The following is a 24,951-nucleotide window of genomic DNA, read 5'->3' as shown; positions in this document are numbered from 1 at the left end:
AAAAAGCTGTTGGTTTGACTATGTCTAAATACAAGATCTTCCCAGTTTATATTTAAAAGAGATGTTCTTATACAAATAGGAAATACAAACACTGCAAATTACATCAAATTATTATTTTTTCATAATTGTTTTAACATGGAACTGTAACGTATCCTGACACCTTCACTTTTGCACTTTGTGTTGTAGATTCAAAGTAAACAAATGCAATTTACTCCACACTCAGTAAACAATAATTACAAAGTGAAATCATTTTCAGAAATGATTGCTAATTTATAATAAAATGAAACTGAAATCACTCCTTTAGAAAATTTAACCGACCCTTTCCTGTCATACACCAAAGTGACTATCCTTGAGGTGTATGTATCTGTAGATAACTGGACCACAGACCATCTGTGGCAAAATAAATTGTCCAGGGCAAGGTTTACAAAAGGCACACAGTTGTGGATATAAGGTTGCACAATTCACACACGACAAAAACCAAGTCACGGGGGTCCATGGAACTCTGTAGACCTCTGCAGCACTCCATTGTTTTAAAGTACAGAAACAAACAAACAAAAAAAAACCCACAAAGGAAACATGACAGGCAGCTTGGAGTTTGCCTAACAGCAATTAAAGGAGTCCAAAAGGAAAAAACAAAACAATTGTACAAAATTGAATTGATGAGAGGGCTCCAACAAAGTATGGGTCTGAAAACTTTTGTAAATGAAAACATTATCTTTGAGATTTGAAACACATTCAAAACAGATGCTTGCTTGGTCATTTTGCATTACTATGTGTACATTGATGGGCTTAAATTGCTATTTTCTCTATTTATATTACATTTACATTTACAACACAAAGTGGGAACCAAGTGAAGGTGTCTTAATATGCGACTGTATCACAGGGCAGAAGCTGCAAAAAGACTCATTGTTACCACATACACAGCTGTCTGCACTGAATTACCCTCTTTTGCTGGGAAAATGTGTGTGAATAATACAACTCCCACTTTGTAGGAGACAAGTTTATCAAATGTGTCCATGCTATCTAAGAAACAAAGGACTGTGAAGTGCTCCAGTCTGCAGCTTGAAGTGCCTGCACCAAAATGAATGTGTCTTTAAGCGATTCCTTCCATTTGTCAGGAAATCATGCAGAGGAATGCTCAGCAAATACTTCAAACAAGCAGATGCGAGACACGGTCCATGAAGTGTCATTCCCAGTCATCGATGGCTTGCCTGCTTCCCTCCTGGAGTCAAATATTAATCATCTCCTTTTTGAAACTGACATGAATCAGGAGGAACATACTTCAGACAGCCAGAGAGCAAGCACTGGCATAATGGCAGAAACAAAAATCATGATCAGGGACTTTACTAAACAGCCAGCCGCTTCATGTAAAGATAATACACAGCCTCAGACTTCTGACACTTGAAGGTGACGTTATTTTCCTGCGATTATTAAAGCAGAGATGGAGATAGGATAGATTGGTCACTGAGCTATACATTTTCAAACAAGGTTTAACTCCATCCTCCTCTTGGTGCTTAAAAAAATAATGAATAAAAACAAGACAGATACAGGCAGTCCATCTTAAATACTAGGGTAATAAAATTAAACACCTGAATTTAATCCAGCTCTTATTTAAGACAGCTGCTTCAGACATAGTGGCGAGGTTCCAAACACGTGGATATTTGTTTGAACATTGTCTAGAATTCATCATCAGAGGCAATCAGCATGATCTTGTCAGACTTGCCGGTGCTTTTGTTGCCTGTGGCTACTTTTCCATTCGTGCTGGGATGGACCACCTCCTGTGTGGACTGCTGGGTGTACTGCTGGTAAGCTGGAGAGAAGTTGTGGATGGCATCCTGCACCATGTCTCCTGGGTTTATGGTCTCCTTCAGACCACTAGAGATGCTCTGCATTTGTGGAAAGGTTTCTGTGGAAATAACACAGGTAGAGCGGGAGAGGGAGAGTTCAGACAGTGTGTGACTGTTGATAACTCTGAAACAAAGGGATCCATCTGAATACAAAATAATAGATTGTGTGTAAAACAGATCTGTTTCAGTACATAATATAATGTTTTGAAGACTAAAAGATGAATTAAATAAAACATTGCTAAATACTGATTGAAGTGGGAAAGGAACACATTACGTTATAAATGGCTGTGTAAAAATAATTAATAGTTTTATATTTTTGTTTTTTTTCCTTTCGGCGTATCCCGTACGTTCAGGGTCGCCACAGAGGATCATTGTCCGGCACAGTTTTTACACTGGATGCCTTCCTGACGCAACCCTCCCCAATTTCTACCGGGCTTGGAACTGGCACTGGGCGGTTGGGGATTGGGAAAGAAAAATAATTAATATATGCATACATAATTATTCAAATATTTGAAGAAAAGATTGTATTTATGTATGAGCCAATCATGTAAAACAAGATGCTGATTGAGGAAAAATAAATAATTTATTATGCAAAACTGACTCAATCAACTACTTAACAGTTACTGTTCTACTTCTGTGTGAACTATAGAAAGTGAGACATGACAGCAGTAATATAAAAACAATAAGCTTAAGTCAATATAATGAATATAATTATTAATTTCTTTCACCATCACCTTTTCACAGGCTCCAATTTATAATAGACTGAACAGATTTCTTTCACAACCACTCACTCCAATGTAAGTCCCTTAGCATCAAGCTGTGAGCCAGGTTGAATTTAAAACTAAAAGGATGCAGAAGGAAAAGAAGATAGCAGGCAGACTTTTGTTTCAGGGTCAATGGTAGTACTGTCTGGATCAGTTTATGGAGGTGGCAGAGAGAAAGTGAACGTTGGGTGGGAGGTGGGGCTACAGGGCTGATGGGCACGGTCTGCTGAGTTTCCCCTTTGCATTCATTTTGCCTGCCACACAGGGCTGAAGCAGAGGGATGGTAAACTGGAGGGTTGACAAACTTAAACACATTCATCTGAGGGTGGAGGTACAAGCAGCAGAGCTACAATATTTATGTTAGAGCCAAAAGTTCTTTTATACAAAAAGACAGAGCAGTGAAGCAATAAAACCAATCAAAAAGAAATCCACATATTTGGAGCAAGACAATAACTGCACAGCAAGTTGAATATTGGATTTCTTTCCATATGGGCAGGAGTATTTTATGTCATTAAATTAGAGGATTTTTATCTTGATTAAAAAAAAAAAAAAAAGATCCCTCAGAGCAGTCATCAAGCAGCTCAAGAGGACGAAACATGGAAGGTTCTTCTCTTGATCATTTGCGTTTCATTTGCAAACAGCATGTGAAGAAATGCAGTGGCTCTTATCACTTCTAAGACTATGCCATTCCTTATTCTGTATGCAAGGGCAATCAGCCTCAGGAGATGTCAGTTGAGTTTCAAGGCGAGGGCAAGAAGTAATAATCAGTTCTATTGCTTCCACAAAGTTTATAGCGCTCACCTGGTACTTCATTGGTTTTCTCCTGATAGACAGTGCAGGTAAAGGCATATCGGAGGGCGATGGCAGCAAAGAACATTTCAATGCAGATGATAAAGTTCTGCCAGCCTGCTGCCACTGTGCCAGCACCAACGTTGTGGCCATCAATGAAGAGTGCGTTGGGAATGACGCCGCAGCGTTCCAGGATGGCAAGGACCATTCCTACAAGGAAAAATGAATAAATAAATAAAATACACCACACGCACAACACATTTACCATCAAATTTAACAAAAGTGCTACTAAAATAAAGCAATATAAAAAGGGGGACGATACCTTGCCAGAAGGATAGGAAGATGACAGATTTGATTGTGAGAAACTTGAGCACTGGTTCATATGGCCTGAGTAGGTCACTTGTTGCGAAGAAGAAGAGGAAGAGCGCGTAGAGGGCCAGACTCACTGAGAAGTTGTAGATGATTGTGATATACAGGTATCCTCCATTCACGCTACACAGACACAGATTAGACAAAGTCCCATTGTTTTACATGTGGCAAATTTAGAAAAATTTGACACGTGTGATCATGACTTGTTTTATTATTGTGGTATTGAATCAATGAGACTTAAATGTGATATTTTCATCCATATTGCACAAGCACACAGAAATGCAACCTCTCTGTGTTTTTATTTCAACAACCAGTTAATAAAGGCAGTTTTAAAAGGCATTAAGGATGCATCCAAACAACAGAACAGATGTGTCTATATTTCATTGTCAGTCTGCACTTCTAACATCTTTGCATTCTAGAGTCTCTCCAAAGACTGAGCTGTGACTACACTAATTACTCCTATGCAGTATAGAGTGCGTGGTCGGCTCAAGGCGTATAAGACAACAATCTGAATCATCATCGTATTGCAACAGAGCTTAAAGGCAAGACATGAAAATAAAGAGTTATTTCTGCTTGCTAATTTTGCTTTTGAAGTATATTGTGAAATAAGCAAGAGGACTTTATTCATGTCCATCTTTCAAAAGAGTGTGAGCATATAAAGCGAATGCTTTTGTCGAGGTTTGTGCTACTCCCCGTTTGTGTAGAACAGTTAGTTTAGAAACAAGTGTTGTCACAGCTGAATCCTTAGGAACAGAAATCGAACTGAGAAGTGGGGAAGAGGCACCTGAAAGTAATTCAGATGGAGTTTACAGGCTGTAGATTTTATAGCCTTTGATTACACGCTAAAGACATTTTTATCAAACAAATTACCCTCTTCATATTCTGTTCAGACTTATTGGCTCATCCAAAATTCTGAAATATACTAAAATTAAATTTGTCACTCTATAATTTATCCTTAGCTTTTGCATCACTTGGCTTCAATAAACGTATGAAATGAAACAATGTATCTCATTTTTTAGTACCATGCCATACCAAGTGTAGCACACAATAAGAATTAAGGTGCTTCATTTTGAAAACACATTTAGGGAAACTTGCAATATAATTTTATTGCGAAAGCCCTTGAATTATTCTTGGCAATATCCACAATATCCAAGAAGTGAAGAATGTGGTTGCTAGGACAGTGTCACACCCGGGAGAATGTACAGCAGAGCACCTGTGAAGTTTCAAACCAGCACTTTAGGCTAAAACAAAGCCTTTAACTCCAAACATTTTCCCTAAGCCTGCTGTAAACAGGTGATATAATTATCTCCATTTGCAAATTGATTCCACGTGCACATAAACAGCAGACAAGCCTGCTGGCAATGACATGGATGTGTAAGATACATGAAGAATGAAGAAGAGGTGCTGCTCACTTAAAATCCCCATCATGATATTTGCCAAAGACCTGCAGGATGATGGTGATGACTGCCATGATGGGTTTGACAACACAGAACTGGAGAGTCGCCTGGAGAAAAAAAATAAATTTACAATTCAGAATGAGACACACAAACCAGCAAGAATACACGGAGGAAGAGGAGGAGGATAAAGGATGTCCTTTAGGGTGTCAGAATCTCTTGGTGCATCTAATTAAATAGAATCTGTAAATAGACTCAACCACAAGCAGCTGTGGTCTCTCAGTTGGTTTAATCTAACCAGTGGCCATTTCCTAAAGTTACCATGTTTTTGAGGAACAATCTGACAAATTGGGGAATAAGTTGACTGAACTTATTCCCCAATAAGGGGGGGGGGGTTATGTGTCATGAACAATGTCTTGGCTGAGCAGTAACTTATTGGAGCTTTTTTTCTGGTTGTGTATCAGTTGCTCAGAGCTAATAGTGGGACATACAGAATGTTTAAACTTTGACAGTACAGATTAAACAAATAAGATTTAACATGTTAATTAGTGAGTTGTAGGGGTACTGGGAATTTGAACAGAGCCAGGTTAGATGTTTTCCGTGTTTTCAGTCCTTGTGATAAACTAAAACAACTGGCTACTGGCTGTAGTCTTTAGATTTACAGAACAGGACCAAGTCATGGAACATATTTGTAGTTAAAATTGCATTTCCTTCAAATGTAGAAAGATATGACATCCGTGTCATAATTTTGAAGTAGACTGGCACAGAAGGTCAGTGTAGGGGGTTTTAACCTACATGCAATCCGACGCCTGATTACTTGTGTCTGCTGGATTGTGTATTAAGCTTGAACTGAGCAATTTGACAGATGCTTTACTAAACACTCATGACTGCTGCAGCACTTGAAAGCAAAGTGATTAGCTAGAATGAGATTGTTATTTTTTGTGTTGGACTTGAAAAAATGATGAATATTCATAATTTTAGTACTGATTTACAGAACTTTGATGCTTTTAGTACTGACAGTCTTTATTCCCCCTACGTTCTTTCAAGTGCCAGTCTGTCACTTGGAATATCCTCAAAACAAATTATACATGATCATACCTCATAGTACTGATATGATAACCCAAATTATTTTTTTTACGTTTAATATTTTATCACTAAAGAATTCTCTGCTGTGTTCCCTACAATAGTTTAGTGGTGGCAACTATCGAAAGAAGTGATATTTAAATTTCTCTTGGGTCCCAATTAACAACACCCTCTACTTTGTGTATTACAAACAAACTTCCAAAGCTGATATATCCAAACTGATAACAGTTTAATTATAAAATCTATGGTTCAGACCACAAGGCCATTGTTTTTATTGTTGTGCTGCATTACAATACCCCAAGCCTCTGGGCTGCTGTCCACTGTTGCATTTTTAATTTCTGCACAGAAACTCTCAGTGGTCTTTCTGATAAAAACTCCAGCTCAACATAAACAAATTTATGGATCCAATTTTATATCAACTGCTTTTGTATTCTTACTGCTCCTGTTCCTTTTTAATGAGAAAAATACCAAAACAATATTAAGAATGTAGAGCGGTCAAATGTATTAAACGTCTTATTTTGCAGAATAAAAGCAAAATACCTGGTAATGTTTTGGCCCCATTGATGTCATGCATAAAACTTTTGTGAATAACAACTAAATAAAAAGGTAACACAGACTATACACACATATATACACACCATTTGCTCAGTGAGAAGTAACTAAAAAAATACTATCCAACAGGGGTGGGAAATTCCAGTCCCCAAAGGCCACCAGCATGCTTGATTCCCCACTCCCCTGCCCTTGATTCCCCACTTCCCTACCCTAACCGAACCAGAAGAGACCTTTAATTTTACTAACAACGTTAGTAAACAGAAGTTCGAGTTGTATTCTGAGTAAAGGAGATGGGGAGAATAGTCTATGTTGGAGCATTAGTCCCAGAGAGATACATTGTTATATTCAATGCTGAAAGGCTGTGCTAAAACAAGTCATCTTCTTTACAGTGCTTCAGTCTGGTGGAGCAAAGTGTTTTGGTGTGTGATCAGCTTCTTTTGCTAGTTAGAGCCGTAATTCACGGCTGTGCACTGTAAGTCAGTTGCTGCTGGGGTAGGGAGTATTCACAAAATCTTTCACCTACAACCACTAACTACTGAAGTATGCTTAAATGTTTGCCCTTTAATCTACTGAAGGGGGATGAGAACTGTAATATATGCACACTTTAGGTCTTCAGGTCTTCTCATGGCTGAGTTCTGCCTTTTTTCTGTCATTACACAAATCTAATTTTTGAATTTAGAAACATATTTCAAATTATAGAAGATAGAAACTGCAATTCTAGTGCAATACAATTGTTTTCAGCCACTCATAACTTATAGATGTTATTAGGATTTTTAAGATTAGAATTCATTAATAAACACACTGAGGGGAAGGCTCTAGTTGTTGTTTGTGCTTACACACCAAACTGCACTTCACACCATCTGGCCTTCTTGAAGACCTTGGGTAGGGTCCTTGAGAATGTACCACCTGAGGATTCCATAGTTATGCTGGGGGACTTTAATGGGCGATGGCTGCATACCAGCTCCCGTGTGTGTGTGTAAGCTTGTGAGTGCTAATGGGTGAATGAGAAGCAGTGTAAAGCGCTTTGAGTATCAATAGGTAGAAAAGCACTATATAAGTGCAGACCATTTACCAGAAGGGCAATGATGGAAAAACTTGACTGGGAGAATAAACCTGCCTGACCTGAACCAGTAGTGCCTTATTATTGGACTTTTGTGCTAGTCATGGGTTGGCCATAACAAACTCCATGTACGACCATAGGGCTTTTCACAAGCGTACCTTGTACCAGAACACCTTAGAAGAGTTTAGAGAGGACAAGGACTTTTGGATGGCCTCAAAGAAGTTTTGGAAAACCATTGGATGCCCACTGAAAGCAGGGTTTAGCCAGGCTGTACTCCGTAGTGGAGAAATGCTGACCCGGTTCATCATGGCTTCAACAGACCATGACCTTCAGCATGCGCTGGGACTGTTTGCAGCCGAATGTAAAGCGGGTCAGCACCATGGTTATCTGCCAAAAAAATGATGGATTGTCCCCTTCAAGTTGGGAATGACTCACTATCCCAAGTGAAGGAGATTAGGTATCTTTTCTTTTGTTCACAATTGGTGAACAAAACAAAACATTTATAGATGATGGAGGACACTGCTCATTGGGACCTTCAATGCTGCAGAAATTGGTCTGTACACTTTCCCAGATCTATTTTATTGATGGTATTTTCGTTTTATATTTTTAATGAATTAGCACAGATTTCAAACAAACTTCTTTCACATTCTCATTATGGGATATTGTATGTAGAATTTTGAGGAAATAATGAATTTGATTCATTTTGGAATAAGGCTGTAACATAACAAAATGTGGAAAAAGTTAAGTGCCAGTAATACTTTCTGGATGCACTGTTTCTGCCCAGTTTCAGGAAGATAATGATATTATGGGATACATGTGAGCCTTAAGGACACAAAACTCAAAAGTCAGGAGTTCAGAATGCAACAGCAGCTTATACTCTAAGCTTATCTCTGCAGACCACCATAACTCTAGGCAGCTCTTCCCTGTCACAGATTAATTTGGTAACCTGTCTTCTAATGATTCACTGAAGCATCACTAAAATGTGCAAAAAATGTTTTTACCACCACCCCACCCCTTCAATATCAAGTTGAAAACAGATTCAGGCCTTTTTGTACTCTTTTATGGTCCTATCGGTCATCATGAACTGTTGAATATACTTCACCTCATCCTTGCTTCAGTAACACACTTAGAGTAAATTAATATGTATGTCAGCAGTTTAACATTATTCAAATTATCTTATCTTAGCTTCATGTGAGCTGCTATGCAAACCAGCATTTAATAATTTCTGAACTAATCAATGTAATGCTCTTTTTCAGAATACACTCTGATAATCTTCAACTGGAATGTCTTCAGATGTCACCAGAGAAAACTTGTACGTTGTTTCCTTGTAAACATTTCACAAAGGATTACTTTGTGAAAAAATTACAAATTAATAATTTACAGCACAGTTTTGTTTTTTAAGACTATTTGCAAATGGTTTTCCAGTAAGTGTAAAATTGTTTCTGCAGTCTAAAGGAGAGACAACAGCCCTGAAGCTCACCTGTTTGCAGAATCTTAAAAAGCCGATAGAATAGCTCATTCCACCAAGGCAACAGGTACCATACAGGCAACTTGACCTACAAAGACAACAGAAAAAGATGAGCTGTTGATATAGGTCAAGATGAAAACACTATATGTTAAACATGAGATAACGGAAACAAGTTAAAGCAAACAAATTATACAGTATATTGAGTGACAAATAAATAAAAACAAAACGAATACATTTCTTTTAAAAAATTGATAAGAAAAGAGAATAAAACAAAGATTTGCTTTAATAATCAGTTTCTGGTGACATTAGAGCTAAAACAATTACTTAACAATTAGACTGATTCAAGTTTAGTTTTAATTTTGCTGGGTGCTGCTCAGAGCACTTTGGGTGATTTTTTTTCCTCCTTAACCACCAGATTTAGAAAATGTTTCACTACACTTTCAAAACAGTACAGCTGTCTAATATTTAGACTTTTTAAACTTGTTTTTCTGCTTTTAAAGCTACTTTAGATTGATTACTGATGCTATTTAAAATAAATACATTCAAAAAGAGCATGGATATTCAAAGTAAATTCAAACTAGTAACAAACAAACTGGGATTTGCCTACAGAATGAAAATAGTCCTTGCTCCCTGCCTTGAGTTATACGTGATGTGTCTGTATCTGAACCGTTTATAACAGGATGTGGAATCTATACTTTGTCTCTACTGACTGCTGTTGAGCAATATCATCATTTATTAGGACTTAACATCTGCATCTCTACTGTCACAAACTATCAAAGTAGCTCAAAAGCACTGAGTTAAATGATGACTTAAAAAAAAAAAAAATCATTTTATTAACAGCAGCAATGTGATTATATCTACCTAAACTTGGACTAATTGTGGTGTACGCTTTATGATGTATTTATTTCTCTTAAATAGAACTAATAATTATATATAGACTGCGTGTAGTACTGGAATTGGCGCACTTACTGTATAGGCTTGCCTCGAATCTCTGACATAATTGCACTCTCTCCTCCCAGATACTCAAAGGACAAGCTCAGGAAATTGTAAATTACAAAGGCTGTAAAACAAAGAGCAGAGTTACATCTTTAAACCTTGTACCATACATGTTTCATGGCACCATTTTTCTGTGGAATGATTTCTCAACACCTTCAAGTAGAACCTCATTTAAAAAGGTCAAATAATTTCAGTGGAGAAAATGTTCATATGATAAAAAAAATAATTAGTTCTACATTGTGGGACAATAAATGTTTCAGTCCTTACATTAAGAAGCTTCCAAGGGTTCTGTGTCCCGGAAATCCCTTTCTAATCCTTTGTTGCTATTTAAGGAGGGATTAAATGAAGCTAATGCAGATGGTGTCCAGTCAAGAGAAGGTTCATTATGTTTTAGCTGTGGCCGCTGGTGGTATTCCAGTCTCACTGCTTTCTGATGCACTGCACTCAATCAGCCACAAAATTGGCCTCCAAACTAGAGACTAATCTTCTGAATAATGTATTCCCTACTTTTCCTTTTCTCAAATTACTTGTAATCCATTTTTGCATAGGATTCACCTTTGGAATTGGTGAAGTGCTTTGGTCTTCAACACATAATTATAGTATACAATTTGAATATCAATGCTAACTTCTATAGAACAATGTTTAAAACAAATGTATCCTACCTAAAAAGCCCCGTGTAAGCAATGGTTAGGTCTACCTACTAGAGCACAATGAGTGGTATGTAAAACTAGTTTGGTGAGTTCTTTCTTCTATTCTTGGCAGCCATCTAAAATATGAGGGCAGAGGGATGACCTGATGTTATCAGGCAGATTATTTATTGAGGTGTGTTTGTGATATTTACCTTCATAGCAGTCTCGAATGGAGTCAAAGTACACATAGTACTGGTTGTTACTGATGAAGAGCAGGCTGAGCCAAGAATCAAACGCATAAATTGGTACAATAAACAGGATGCGAATGATGTAGCGCTGCTCATTGGGGACAGTGTAGGATCGAAGGTGTGTATAGATCTAAAATTAAAACCCAAACAAAACAAAAATAACAAGATTAATAAACAGGTAAAATTCCTGATCTTGGTGAGACTTTTTTTAAATTCATAAAACAGGATTATGAATTAAAATTACAAACTTCTGATACTAATGTATGACAATAAAACTGCAAACGGTATACTGTCGGTACTGCCATGAAAAATAAAAGCCACTTTCACATCAATATAAAAGCAATGGTTTTAACTATCATAACTTGACTCTGCTACAACTAAAAATGATCCATAAAAATGTGCAAAATGGCCCAATGGTCAAGATGACATCCCAAATTAACATTGCCCAGCAGTCCAAATCACAATGATACTTTAACTAAACTGAGCACAGGAGATATGTAATGTAAAAACTCTTACTGCAAAACTGCAAGCAGATTATTTTTATGGTGTTTTTTATGGTGTTTCATAAATACATCGATAATAAAATTAATACTGCTGAAAATCAATTGTATTTTTATTTTGCTGTTTTACATACTGTGACAAAAAAAGTTTGCCAGACACTCATAGTAAAAAGACAGACTAAATTCCAGTAAGTTGAAGTGATACCAACCATATGGGTGTGATCACTGTGAAATGTTCATCTACTTTAGGCTCACAAGTCACAAAAAACAATGAATGCATCCTGAATGGACAACACTGAGGTGACAGTAATACTTGTAAATAGTTGTATTCTAAATTTATGACTTCTAGAACAAGTAAACCTCAGAGAAAGTTTTTGCCTTTACAGCAGAGTTATAGGAAGATGAATCCCAGTTTGGAAAAATTATCTATAACAGAAGTGAAGGCACATATCACAATAAAGTGAGTGCGAGATGTGCAAAACATGTCATAGCCACAGAGCCAAAGATAAGTGCAGTCTGGTGCTCATAATCCCAAATGGTTCTGACTGCAAAGGGACCAATAAGCTCACCAAGAAATGGAGACACACTCCACACTCCACCAGTGCCCCCCCACAAAAAAGCACAGGTGACTTTACAGCAGAGGATCTAAGGTCATTTTCTATCTGTGTTTAGTATTCAGTGTACACGTTAAAGAGCATGTAGCAACCCTTTGTAGCTAAGTCAGATGAAACACCACCAGCATTGCAACAATAGTCCTGCAGACCATTTTACTCTCTCTGCGACAGAAAAGATGCCTGCTGCAAACTTGTTTCATTCTCCCTCACTTGCTATTCATGTGTTTGATTAAAATGTTTGCTAGCAAGATGTTGGCAAAACAAGAACAATATTAAATAGACAGAAACCAATTTTCTGGAGACTGATTTACAAACCTCTAAGGAATTGGTTTTAGATTGAAAGATGCAACATGTTTATGCTTTATGGTGACTTAACATTATGGAGCCACACAAAAATCAACTCGTCCACTAATTATAACACATAAAAGATGAAATTATGACCATATGTGTGTCTTAACATTAATGTAATTTCCAGCCTGAGGATGCTAGATAGATGCATGCTCAATACAAGGCTAATAAAATCATCGCCTAAACTTTTACAGATGCATAATATTAAAACCACAATGAATGGAAAACAACTCTCTCATTGTGTATAAGGCTGTGAACGTTATCTCAAGATCAATTGATTTCCCTGCTGATAATCCACTGCACCCTACCGCATTCTCTGCAAATGATAAAACCATAATGATAAGTTATCATCTGCACACAGCGGGTAACTCACTCACACAAGAGGAAACACTCATTTACAGCTGGGAGGAAATGGATTCTGGATAAAAGTAGCCAGTGTTGAGCCATTTGTTCTTCGTGTCATCGTTCTTCTCACACATAGAGAGCACTTGCGGTGTACTCATTGTCCTTTAATCAGTAAAAGGATTTTCGTTCACTTTAATCTGATAGCCACTGTCAACAGTGAAGTAAGCAAAACACCCACAAAGCAGTGGAGGCTGCTAGCACAATCAATACCTGGCAGAAAAGAAAGGAATAGCTACTTTATGCTAGATAAGACAAAGTGTCAGTGTGAGTATTGAAAATAAGCTAGGTGAGCTGAGACACTGTATTCCCTGCACTGTGTTGTAAGATAATGAGCTTTTATGAACAGAAGAATCTGTTTCTGTCCTCTGGCAAGGGAGGTGCAAACTTTCAGTGCCCAACAGTCTCTCATTACACATTTACATTACTGAGAGAGCAATGCTTTGAGATGCAGTGATTGTGTTCACTTCAAGCATTTAGGAGGAAGACTTTAGTGAAATGACAGACTTACCTGGTGACATGTTATGAGCAAGGCTGACCAGACAAATATCCCTGAGAGGGCCTGAGCAGTCAGCGTGTTTAAGAAGATCTGGCTCTCTTTGAGTGACCCATTGCTTGTTCGAATAATGGTTATATTTGACGTGTCTGGGAGAATTGGTGCAGACAGGTGAACAATAGAATTATTTTCAGATGACGAATCCATGTTCTCAAAAAAAATGTTCACCTGAAACAGACAAACAACACAAATTCATTGTGTGTCTTAAAGTGAAATGTAGGAGCACTTCCCCTGTGGGCCGATCTTGATTTCACGGTGCCTGCTGAGCACAAACAAAACCTCAGATTTCACTGTTGAAAACCCTGACATTAGACAATAAAAAAGAAAAAATACATGGACATGTACACTTTAATACAAATGTAAAATGTCAAATGATTTTATTCTGGATTATGCTCCTCCTCAAATGTCAACAAGCAGCTTACCTTGTCCCGGCGAAGATGGAAGAACGTTTAGTCGGTTTTGATGGCACTGTTCACAAACAGACCAGTATCGGCAAAATTCCACTTCAGGACCAACATTGAGAAATAAAGAAATAAAAAATAACTAAAAACCTTTCAGAAAATCCACCACAGGGCGTATAAAGCCATTCTCAAACGGCCTGTTGACTTCAGGTTCCACAGACCAGACTTCCTTGTTTGCAACAGGTGCCAAACCGAGGTCGAAGTCCACACAGTCGGCAAGTTAAAACTCAAATAAAACCTCTAACAAAAGCATAAAACAAAGACTGCGATACCCTGTAGCGTTTCCTCTGCGAAACCAGTCAAAAGTAAACTTTTAGTGCAAACAACATGTAATTAACCTGATCGTAGTACAGCGAGCCAAAGAAGCAACACAGCACGTAAGTGGTTAGCCACAGGTGAACTGATCATGTCACCAGGACGCCTCGCGTGTCGTCATCACGTCTTTTTTTATGACTGGAGAGATTGCAAGCCATAAATTTGATCACACGATGTAACAGTCAAGTTTAAATAATGTTTAACACTTTTATCACTTATAGTAATCTTATAGTAGCACCTGGAATAACATATCATATGATACTAGAGATCTGGACACACAAAACATTGAAGTTGTTTAGAAAATAAAATAAAATCAGTATGGATATTTTCATTGACTTTAGCAAATAGTAATAAGTTTATTTGCAACACAATTTTGGGGGGAGTGAACAATAATTTCAATAATAAGGAAAATATTTTCTTAACTTACTGATATTAAAACTGTTAAATTGTGACCTTAGATAACAAGGAATGGAAACTATAATTCTACATATTCAGCAACACGGCTGGAATTGAAATAAGTTTGAAACGTGGAAGAAATCTGATTGTGTTTTAATCATTTTAATACAGCTGTTTGATTTGAATGGACATTTACAGTTAGGTTATATTTGTGATGCTTAAACTCTTTATCCAGTCCTATCTTTACATGATCTCTAAAAAAAAGACAACACTTTTAGATATAAGCAGTTTTGTTTATGTTTATTTCCTTTTTTATTACAGACTGGGATTTAGGGAAGTCCAAAATCCTAACAGTAAAAAAAAAAAAATTAAAATAAAAACACAACAGAAGAAACATCTGACACTGGGGATCCAGAAGGCTTCATATCCATTTTGTAGACTTCTTACCAGACTTGGCAACTTTTGATGATCTCTTTCATTTGTTTAATTGAATCTAAGGAAGAGTCCTTTAGTGCCAGTCCAAGTAAGATGGGCCTGTTGCCAGCTTCTTGGGAGACGAACGTTGCCAGGTGTTTGGCACAGACATGAGTTAGTGGCTGAAAACAATCCAAGAAAATAAAAATAAAAATATCAGACATTACATTATTTCAAATACAAAGTCCGAGATGCAACATGTTTATGAGTTTTGTTTCCTCAAACATATCCACATTATTAATTCACAATAAAATGCGAGCACTACAACTTGGTCTTTCTACACCAATGTTCATCAACTCCAGGCCTTGAGAGCTGCTATCCTGCTTGTTTCCAACTTTCACTGTCTAACCCCTCTTCTACACTGTGTGCAGCTGACTTAGTCTGCCACACACCCACAAAATACATGCATGCAAACTGACATTACAATTAATCAGTCCAAAGATTTTCTTCTGAGTGCTAGTGTGCACCTATTTTGTCCTACAGCTCTCAAACTTTTATTTTATTTTTTTTTTAAAGAAAAACCATGCAAGCTTTTCTGGCTTCTGTGGAAACCTGTAAACAACAATAACTGACACTTACACTCAGCTGTTGACTTAAAGCCACATTATGAGTCAAGAGAATTTGATTAGGATCATTTGTTCACAGAGTATTGTGTCACAACACTAAATCTCTCCTATTTTAAAACAACTACACACATACATTAAAAGATAGTGTAAGTATTGCCTTCCTATCATGGTATCACTTCACAACTTGGTACTAAAACGATCAAAATATTACCCCAATACGTTATTATTACCTAGACATTACCACTATATTACCCTGTTATTTCATAACTATAAATCTAAAAAATAAAAACAAAAACAAAAAAACAACTAAAACATACGATAGTATGTTAGGTCTACTTGACCAGCAAACATTGTTATAATCCAATTCTCTATTATTGATCTATCCCTAAAACCATATGCCAGTTAGAAATTTAAATTCTCATGCAAAGACAAAATGGGTTTCCTTGAGTAAATTTTTACAGACTACTGAATTCTAAGCCTGCACACATCTAATTCCACCCAATACAACAGAGCAGGTCAGAACCAATCTAATCTGCCCTTTCACAGCATGAAATTAGTTACGGTGTGTTGCGCCAAGTCTCTCTGATGTCTTGTGAACTAATCTATATTACACTGATACAATATTTATCTGAAAAATTTCATCCAGTGTACCTCGTCTTTGCCCAGCAGTACTTTGGTGGAAAATGTTGGAGTGCTGATATCATTAGATCTGGAGTCAGGTGTGACAGATATCAATGTCCCGATTTTTCCATACTGTGTGAGAACAACTAATATGTAATTACTAAACTCTGTACAGACGACCTGCGTTAAAATTCCATTGACTTCTTTCTCTGTCTGTCTTGATCTGATGATGGGTTCAGGAGATGACATTTTGTAAATCCTAGGTAAAAGAGAAACACGTAATTTACATAGATATCATAAAAATTTCACTAAAGTCCATAATGACTTTAGATTTCTCATTTGTCAAATCAACTAAAGATAATTAAATCTGATATAAAATATATCATTATCATTATATAACAAAAAATAAATTATTTTTTTCTCCTTTTGTGCCTCTAGCAATAATATTTACTTTATCTGAAAATCTTTGCATTTTGCTACAAATAAATTTAGAAACTTTTATACACTTTAGACATTAAAAAAAATCCCTGTTCTTTGCTAAATGTGTGTTCAAACATAACATTATACTATTATCGACTAAGCAAAGATATCAAACGGCAGAAGTATATGAGAACTTTTCATTACTCCTCACTAAAATCCAGATCATACTGAATGGAGAGAGCTTTTAAGATTTAGAAAGAAAAGCTCCACATAAGTGGTGTGGCGGACAGGTTCAGGAACACAGTGTTAGTGTAACGTTAGCTACACTGACTTCATGGAGCTAGATAGCTAGCTAGGAGCTAACGTTAGCCACACAGCTACCGTTAGCTAGGATAAACATGTTAAAAATGAACAAATTTTTCAACCTCTGTGTCGAATGAAAGTCCTCACCCTCCGCTTCGGTCTATTTACAGTGTAAATCTGTCTTGTTACTGAATCGCTTCTCTTTCTGCAACTTCAACAGCAGAGACCATGTCAACGACTGTCCACCATGAGAACAAACCGAATCAAACGTACCACTTATTTATTGAGCGTACGTATAGCAACCCCTGCGTAATGACGTAATTTGCTGACGCGTCCGGGGAGGTAATTCATAATTTCGATTATGATCATTTTGTTCATTATTGTATTTTGCTACAGATACTATGAGGCATTTATGTAGCAGATATTATTCAAGAAATGCACTTCAGTATTACTTTGAGGTACTTGTGTTTTTTTTTACTTTAATGTTCTTTTTCATTCCGCTCCACTACATTTATTTGATAGGTACTGACTATTTTTCTACACGTGAGTAAAACAAAAATCACCTTTCTCGTGAGCATGCAGTACTAACTGCTACACAAACCACACACAGGCTTTTATTTGGAAGTATAAAATTATTGTTTTCACAGCTTTATCACGCATGGAGGGCCAACAGAGGCTTTTGTCTGTTGCCCGTCACTTTATTTTCTTACTTTCTTACTTTTTTTTTTCAGATACATGCTTCATCAGAGCATGCGGCCCTGTTTAGTTGATTTACATATGCCAGCAAAACTCATGCATGGGAACTACGGTCACTGGTCACTTCATTGCAATCAAATCCAATTAAATGCAGCAGCTTTGCCATGAAGTCTGCTTTTACAGGGTTATAATTTCTCTGTTTTTTGGGTGAAACTGTCAGGAAGGTAATAATACTGAGGTCATTGTGGGTGTTTGAGTTGTGCTGGTATGCATTACAGTATATAAACAGGTGGTTTTGATGTTTTGCCCCCCTAATTTTTAAAAAAATAGGGTGGCCAAAACAAACTAAGAAATTAAAACCTTGTAAAAGTAGAACACAATTCTCAAGACCTGTACAAGTACCCTTAATCCCTCCACCCCCTGTTCTCGAGAGTAACTCAAGCTGTCAATGCTGGGCCGTTTAAGATGTAGGAACAATTTACCTTTCAAAGCTAAAAAGATTGCGTGTTAACCTGGCTAAACAAAATATTTTGATAAAATCACTGTCTTGTAACTACTGGCCAAGAAGCCTTTCAGTGTCTTTGAAACTAATAATCATTGATCATTGTTAGGTAGCTGGTTAATATTAACTAATTAGTACTCAGATTTGGCTTGACTAAACGACAACATTATTGACCCAGCTGTTGAGCTGTTGGCACCTCTAGCTTTCGGTGTAAGGGGAGGGATTATATAGACATCACCAAAACTGTGGACTTTTTGGTAACTAACATATGGTGGGTGCAGCATAGGGATTGAAGTTTCCTAAAAGAAATTGTGGTATCCTCATTTTTCTTTTGCTGATATATAGAACAGATGGAAAATTAACAGCTCTGTGCTGCATTTCTATGGAGTGTCCATAGTTTTTTGCCTTTAAAGGCAAACCATGTCACTTAAAACTATGATTGGGCAGGAAAACAATCGGCATTCAATGACCTGGATTTTAGGTGGGACAAGTTATTAGGACAAATTATCTTCTTCTAAACATGCAATAACATCTGGTCCACACCAAATTTTACCGTCCACTTTATACTTATTTATTTGCCTTATAAATTCATGAAAAGTGGCATTACTTAACAACTTAATAAAATCATGATGGATATTTAATATTAATTAAGAACAAAAGTTCTGAGACACTTTTCTGTTTCTTAGGTTTTCTCAAAGACCATAGTCAAGGTTACTGCATTGCTCACAATACATGATGATAACCAGCATACACTGAAATGAAAGTACTAAAGTGAGAATGATTTAAGTGAACCTCAAATAAAATTCTCTATGTTTAAAAATAAGCAGATAATCTAGCCTGGTACATTTCAATCAATATTAGATAACAGAAATGGCTCATCCAAAACAAGAACGCACAGAAGCAGTGGATTGCTAATAGGGCATTTTAGAAGCAGGTTTAATCTTGCTTTTTATTTTCATAATATTTTCAGCATCCAGTTTTAATAACTAGTTGCATTTTAAACTACAGGCTGACAACGTTTTTTTACTGTAATGAAAACTTTCCTTGCCACTATTTTGAAAACAGATGGACAGAGCAGTAGAAAATTTAATGAGCTTTACTTTTTCCATCCGGTGGTGCAAAGACATGTGCTTCACAAAAACTGGATGTAGCCAACAAAAAACAGAGCCAAGCAACGGCACTCGAACTGCAATCAGATGCTATAAATACTGTATGTAGGCCAAAGGCAATTTAGTAGGTCCTTTCCACTTGGGCTACAGATTGACCAGCCACTACAGCCACATCTGCTTTTACAGCTACAGGGGAGACGAGCAGTTGAAGAATTTTCACTATTAGGAAAAGTGCTTACATGACTTTTTTTTCAGGTGGATGTGAGGCTCCACTGAAGTCTGCAAGTGCTGCATCAGGCTGATCTGAAAGGAGCCATCCCTGTGAACATGAGACATTCACAATGTCAAATAGAACCTGCTCAGCGGAATTGTTATGCACTCTGAGTAGGAGGCAGTAGGTATGAAATTGGTTGGACTGCTCGCTATAGTAAGTAAGTAAGTAAGCTTTATTTATATAGCACTTTTCACAGATAAAATCACAAAGTGCTTTACAAGGTGCAGTTATATAGAATATTTCCCATAGTTGACCATTTGCATCCTTTAGTGATCATTTCGATCTGAGCAAAATGGCAATGCTATTATCAATATACAATATTTCAGCATTATTTATGGAACTATGTGGTCCCATCTTGTAATTCTCTAGCATTATCTCCACAGCATGAACAGAAAGCTTCATATGTGATTGTAAAATAACGTAGGTAGAGTCCCAGAAGCACTGATTATGGCCTTATAAGAGGATATGGCCATATTGTCTTGCCACTTTGACTTCGGAATTCACGTTGTAAATGATCACTATAGATTACCTAATATTATACAATAACTTAACATAGATATCTAAGGATTTTCTTTTTAATTTAGATCAACTTCTGTTCTCACTTGAAGTCTTTTAACTTTAAAGTATATGAGTTGAAAGAATGACATTCTGAGAATTAAGTCATTAAATTGACTTAATGATAATCACCTGCGTAATCACGGACTCCAATAGGTTAAGAAGACGGACTGGACTAAAGATGTTGTACGGACTCAAATACAAGTTGGCTCCGAGCAGTTCATCATGTTAACTGCAGAACTATGGTTGTCATTCTCAATTTGAAGTAATAGATTTTCAAATGGCAATGGAGAAAATGTGGGTCTTTTACATTTACAGACGACGATTCCATATTAGGATTAGTGGTTAAGTTAATGGCCAGATGGAATAAGTTTACAGAAATCCTAATAATATACAATAAATAAACGCATTATACCAATCAAACAAATAAGACTGAGGCTTACACAACAGGGCATTCGGGTAAAGCTAAAGTTGTAACCTAAATTAACAAATAGTTCACTGTTATTTTTTCAGTGTACAGTCAGACAGCCTTCTATTTATGGCTAATAAAGCAGCTTGAGCTTTTAAATAGCAACATGACACAGATTCTGTTCATATCATTTGAATTCAACATCTGTAAATTTTCAAACGTTAGCTGCTACTCAGGAACTAAGAAAAATAGTTCACGTTGGGTTTTATGATAGAAAACACCAGTGAGGCTTTGTTATGAGCTCTACTCCCATATTACTCAGACCATGTAATATGTCTTTGTGAATTACTAAGGCCTTGCTTTACATAATGAATTACAGTAGACTCACGAAAATTGGTTGCAGTGGCTGTTTCATGAGTTCAAGGGTCCTTGAGCCATTTCCAGGAAAAATGAGAAATATTTTAATTTATTATAATGTGATTCGTTTAAAGCTGGCACTGGTTGATAATACTTATACTTCAAATCAGAGGCTTGTACGTTTCCTTCCTCGCATTGCTCCACTTGTCTCAACCATTTTCAAATCATCTGACATGATAATGTCAAATTGTAGCCCTGCAGCTACATTAAACATACATCTACTGGAGGACTTTGATATCAGAATGTCTGATTATACAGCAAAGGAGGGCTGGTGTTTGTTGGTATTTGCTGGTAGTTTAAAAATATTTGCCGGAACCGACGTACACTTTGGATCTCAAATTTAGGAAGCAGATGCACTTTTAAACTGTCTTGGAAGACATCCTTGAGAGGTGCTGTTTATGATCTGACTTTGGGCAGAAAAAGATGCTATTAATGCCAGATGGATCTCAAAAGTTGAGTGTTGGCTTTGCACAGAGAAAAAGAAAGTTTGTGACATATTTCCAAAAGAGGTGCTCAAGGGTTCTGCATTTTACAAACCCATCCCATCCCTCTGTCTGTATAACAAGTCAAGCATTTTCTCTGCCTTTCTGTGTCTCACACACAAACTCTCTGTGTCAAAATGTCATCTCACATGAAAAATATCTTATTTCCTGGATAAAGCACTTCCTGCCCACCACCGCCACCATGCATTTCATTTTCACATTAATGATTTTTGAATGTGTTCGTCTCATCGGGTGTCTTTGGGACAGACTTCTATGCAGCCTCATTTTTGTGTCTTTATGTTTTTTGAAAACCAACTACTTTTATGTAACATCATCACAAATATTGGTGTATCATCCAAAGTGAAAGTAAAACACATTCATGGTAATGTATATTTTGAAGTCACACTCACAAACACGAACACACACTCCCTCTGTCTTGCTCACATAGACAATTATTACCCTCGTGGCCACTAGAGTGCTGTGCTGTACTGCAGATGGAGCTCAAAAATGACTTAACCATGACATTTTCAAGTTGGACTTTACACGTGAGATTAACTTCTGGGGCTAGTCTCCGTTGTGTTTTTAGAATACAGGCAAAAAAAAAACAAATGGGAATAAACTGCATGTCCAGGACACTTATTTTTTTAGAAAGCCTTAACAGACTGTGATTTACCTGTTCTGTCTGCAGACCAGCCAGTATTGAATTTTCTATGGTTTCACGATGTGAGGCCATTTTATTTTGTCAAATTCTTTAGTTTGAGATAAAAATAAAATCGAAATAAGTGTGAATAACACCAATTCAAGGGCCAATTTATAAGCTTTATATCATCAAGCAACTGAAGGACTTTCGTCATTCACCAAGGTTTCGGGATTTGAAAAATCTCTTTTCCACCAGCACAACAAAAACACCTCTCCCTGTTGAAGTACCTTTACGATCTACTTTATTTATTTTCACCTTCTCAACAATGAAGGACAATGAAACAAGAATGTGTTCAGGAATACAAATCAATTTATAGCCAAAAAAGCTAAACCCAGTCAATTCATTCCAGTTTATTCTAACATAAGAGATTATTAATGTCTTAATTTTCATAACCATAGTCAAAGGGTCCATGTATCTGCAGTTTGCCACTTAGCTTGAATAGGTTGTGACTGACAGAAGGCAGATCCAGATATTTTGGAGATGAAAACAGAAATCAGAGAAGCAGCAAAGACACCTCTCACAATATCTTGGCTCAGCTCTGCGTTCCAGAAATGCACACATTAAATCATGACTGTAACATTCTCAGTCAGTTAAGGGTTTTGGCTTAGTGTTTAGATGCTTTGTTAAATTACTCCACGGTCCTCAAATCATATCACACAAAAGCAGAGGTGACATAAGAGGAAAGCTTGAAAATGAAAAAGACTGCACTAATGAATGTACAAACCAGTAGGCAGCTTGTAAAAGCGTCCCCTAAAGCTTATGCACAGGCACCAATTAATACTTCAAGGTGTAATAAAGTTAATACCTTGGAAGAAACAAACATAGCATGTTGAGGTAATCTTTTAATCCAACTATGATCCGATTAAGCTGTCAAATAACTTACATTTCAGCAGAAAGTTTCTAACTCAAACCAATATTACATTCTTCATATTCCTCTACAATAAAAGACGGAACAGGATATGTGTTATTGAATTCTATCATTATGTAGAGTTTATAAAGTGTTTCCTAAATCTTAATAACTGGGGACAACAGGAGCTGCATTTAAACCAAAGTAAAATTGGAAATTTATTCTATTTATTAGTTGCAAATTCCTTTTCCTTTTCAGACTAAATCATTCTTGACATATGATCAGTGACCAAAGATTATGAATTTACAATTACATCACAGTCCTTATCAGTAAATCAATAAGAAACTAACTTTTTTTGTAAAATAAAGTGTACAACACATGGGCTACTGTGGTTTGTGTAATGTATTACTTCTTTGTAGTACTTCTATGTGTTTTATGTAGTATGGGCAAGTTACACAGCACACAGTTAAAGCATATTGTAAACATGCCTCCAGAAATGTTAGAATTAAATCCATAGACCACAGTTTAGAAACATTCAAATTAGATAAGTTGAGCTAAAACTGTCTGTAACATTTGTTTGTTAAATCAGAGTAAGAAATGTGGACTCGAGTGATTTATGTCTTGATATTGCCATGAAATATACGTGAGAACTGTTTGTGTGAACCAATTTATGGACTATGCATAGTGAAAAGAAGGGCAGAATACATCTAAAGACCTGAGTGGAGGTGGGAACTCTGTGCACTATTAATATTTCCATCATGTTGAAAGTGAAACCTCGTCCTTTGGTTGCAAGTTGCGAGGTGTTGTATAACTGGTAACCCATTCTGCACCTACAGGCTTCTCAGTATTCAGGTCAGCAGTGCATGTGTACTTTGCTGGTTTGTCTCTTGTTAGTTGTTTCTGCATTATTTTCCTAATGCTTTTCTATGTGAGGGGGAAAGTTTTGGGCATGAATATTTGAAAAATCAGCTGCAGCTTAACTTTACACTAATCACTCTTCTTCTCAAGGGTATTTAAGGTATTAAGTGCTTCGTATTTTCTTTGTTCTCACATATTAGGAACAGTAGCACTTGGTCCTCAATCTTGTAGTTATGATCATTAATCATTACTAATGACCTTCATTAGGTCTTAAGTTAGTTTATCTATGACCATGCATGTTTACTGTGCAGACTGAGAGCCAGACTGGGCCAATTATGAAAATATATTAGTTAATAGAAGATGAAATTAATGTCATCAAAGTCAGGAGATATTGATGGGTTGCAGTGATGCCGTCTAAATAGTTGAGCATATTTGCTTGATGAGTTCATTAACAGTAATCAGTTTCAACTGACTTTTAACATGTGCATGTAAATGAAACATAAGTAGCATGCCCTTTAGTGTAGTTTAAATTTTCACACAAATGTGTCACCTGATTAATTCAAATAACTTTGTTAATTTGTACTGCTGATTATCTGCCTGGTCTGAGATGCAGCACCTCATTAGATCAGAATGGCCAGAAGGCGTTCAGAGCAGTCTGGCTGAGAAATTAAATATTCCAAACAATTAATATTGATATTCAGCAGCATGATTTGGAGCTATACAAATCCTGATTGAGTTATAAAATGTACACTATTACATAATGTCAAACTTTAGTTCACTTCTTGTATAAAAATGTGAAGCTGCAAAGAAAATTAAAGGTATAATTTAATGCCAGCAATACACTCTAGTCATCTCAGAAGAAAAAAATATAGTGCACTTATTCTTGAGGACAACAAAAAAATTATAGAGCAGAAAGTATAAAAAAGT

At 36.6% G+C, this 24,951-nt stretch overlaps 2 protein-coding genes across 4 annotated transcripts; both read right to left on the bottom strand.

The window, feature by feature from the left end:
* Positions 1-1,551: 1,551 nt before the first annotated feature.
* Positions 1,552-14,495, bottom strand: tmem184a (transmembrane protein 184a). 2 transcript variants are annotated; one of them, XM_067476565.1, is made up of 9 exons: positions 14,042-14,495; positions 13,575-13,878; positions 11,164-11,329; positions 10,296-10,386; positions 9,339-9,414; positions 5,182-5,273; positions 3,723-3,892; positions 3,413-3,610; positions 1,552-1,906 (listed from the first exon to the last, which is right to left on the bottom strand). In XM_067476565.1, the coding sequence occupies exons 2-9, from the start codon at positions 13,764-13,766 to the stop codon at positions 1,677-1,679; spliced, it is 1,215 nt and encodes a 404-aa protein (XP_067332666.1). In that variant the 5' UTR covers positions 13,767-13,878; positions 14,042-14,495; the 3' UTR covers positions 1,552-1,676. The 2 variants fall into 2 exon arrangements, with proteins under 2 accessions (XP_067332666.1, XP_067332665.1); XM_067476564.1 differs by having other exon boundaries at positions 13,575-13,787; positions 14,042-14,494.
* A 575-nt stretch (positions 14,496-15,070) lies between these two features.
* On the bottom strand, positions 15,071-17,456 carry psmg3 (proteasome (prosome, macropain) assembly chaperone 3). Of its 2 annotated transcripts, none has more exons than XM_067476568.1 (3): positions 17,323-17,456; positions 16,483-16,711; positions 15,071-15,387 (listed from the first exon to the last, which is right to left on the bottom strand). In XM_067476568.1, exons 2-3 carry the CDS (start codon positions 16,699-16,701, stop codon positions 15,235-15,237), a joined length of 372 nt encoding a protein of 123 aa, XP_067332669.1. In that variant the 5' UTR covers positions 16,702-16,711; positions 17,323-17,456; the 3' UTR covers positions 15,071-15,234. The 2 variants fall into 2 exon arrangements, with proteins under 2 accessions (XP_067332669.1, XP_067332668.1); XM_067476567.1 differs by having other exon boundaries at positions 17,298-17,454.
* Between the last annotated feature and the right edge of the window lie 7,495 nt (positions 17,457-24,951).

The sequence above is a fragment of the Channa argus genome, chromosome 15 (assembly GCF_033026475.1).
Source record: "Channa argus isolate prfri chromosome 15, Channa argus male v1.0, whole genome shotgun sequence".
Classification (NCBI taxonomy): Eukaryota; Metazoa; Chordata; class Actinopteri; order Anabantiformes; family Channidae; genus Channa; species Channa argus.
Note: the sequence above shows the minus strand (reverse complement) of the source record. Positions and strands in the feature narration are given on the sequence as shown.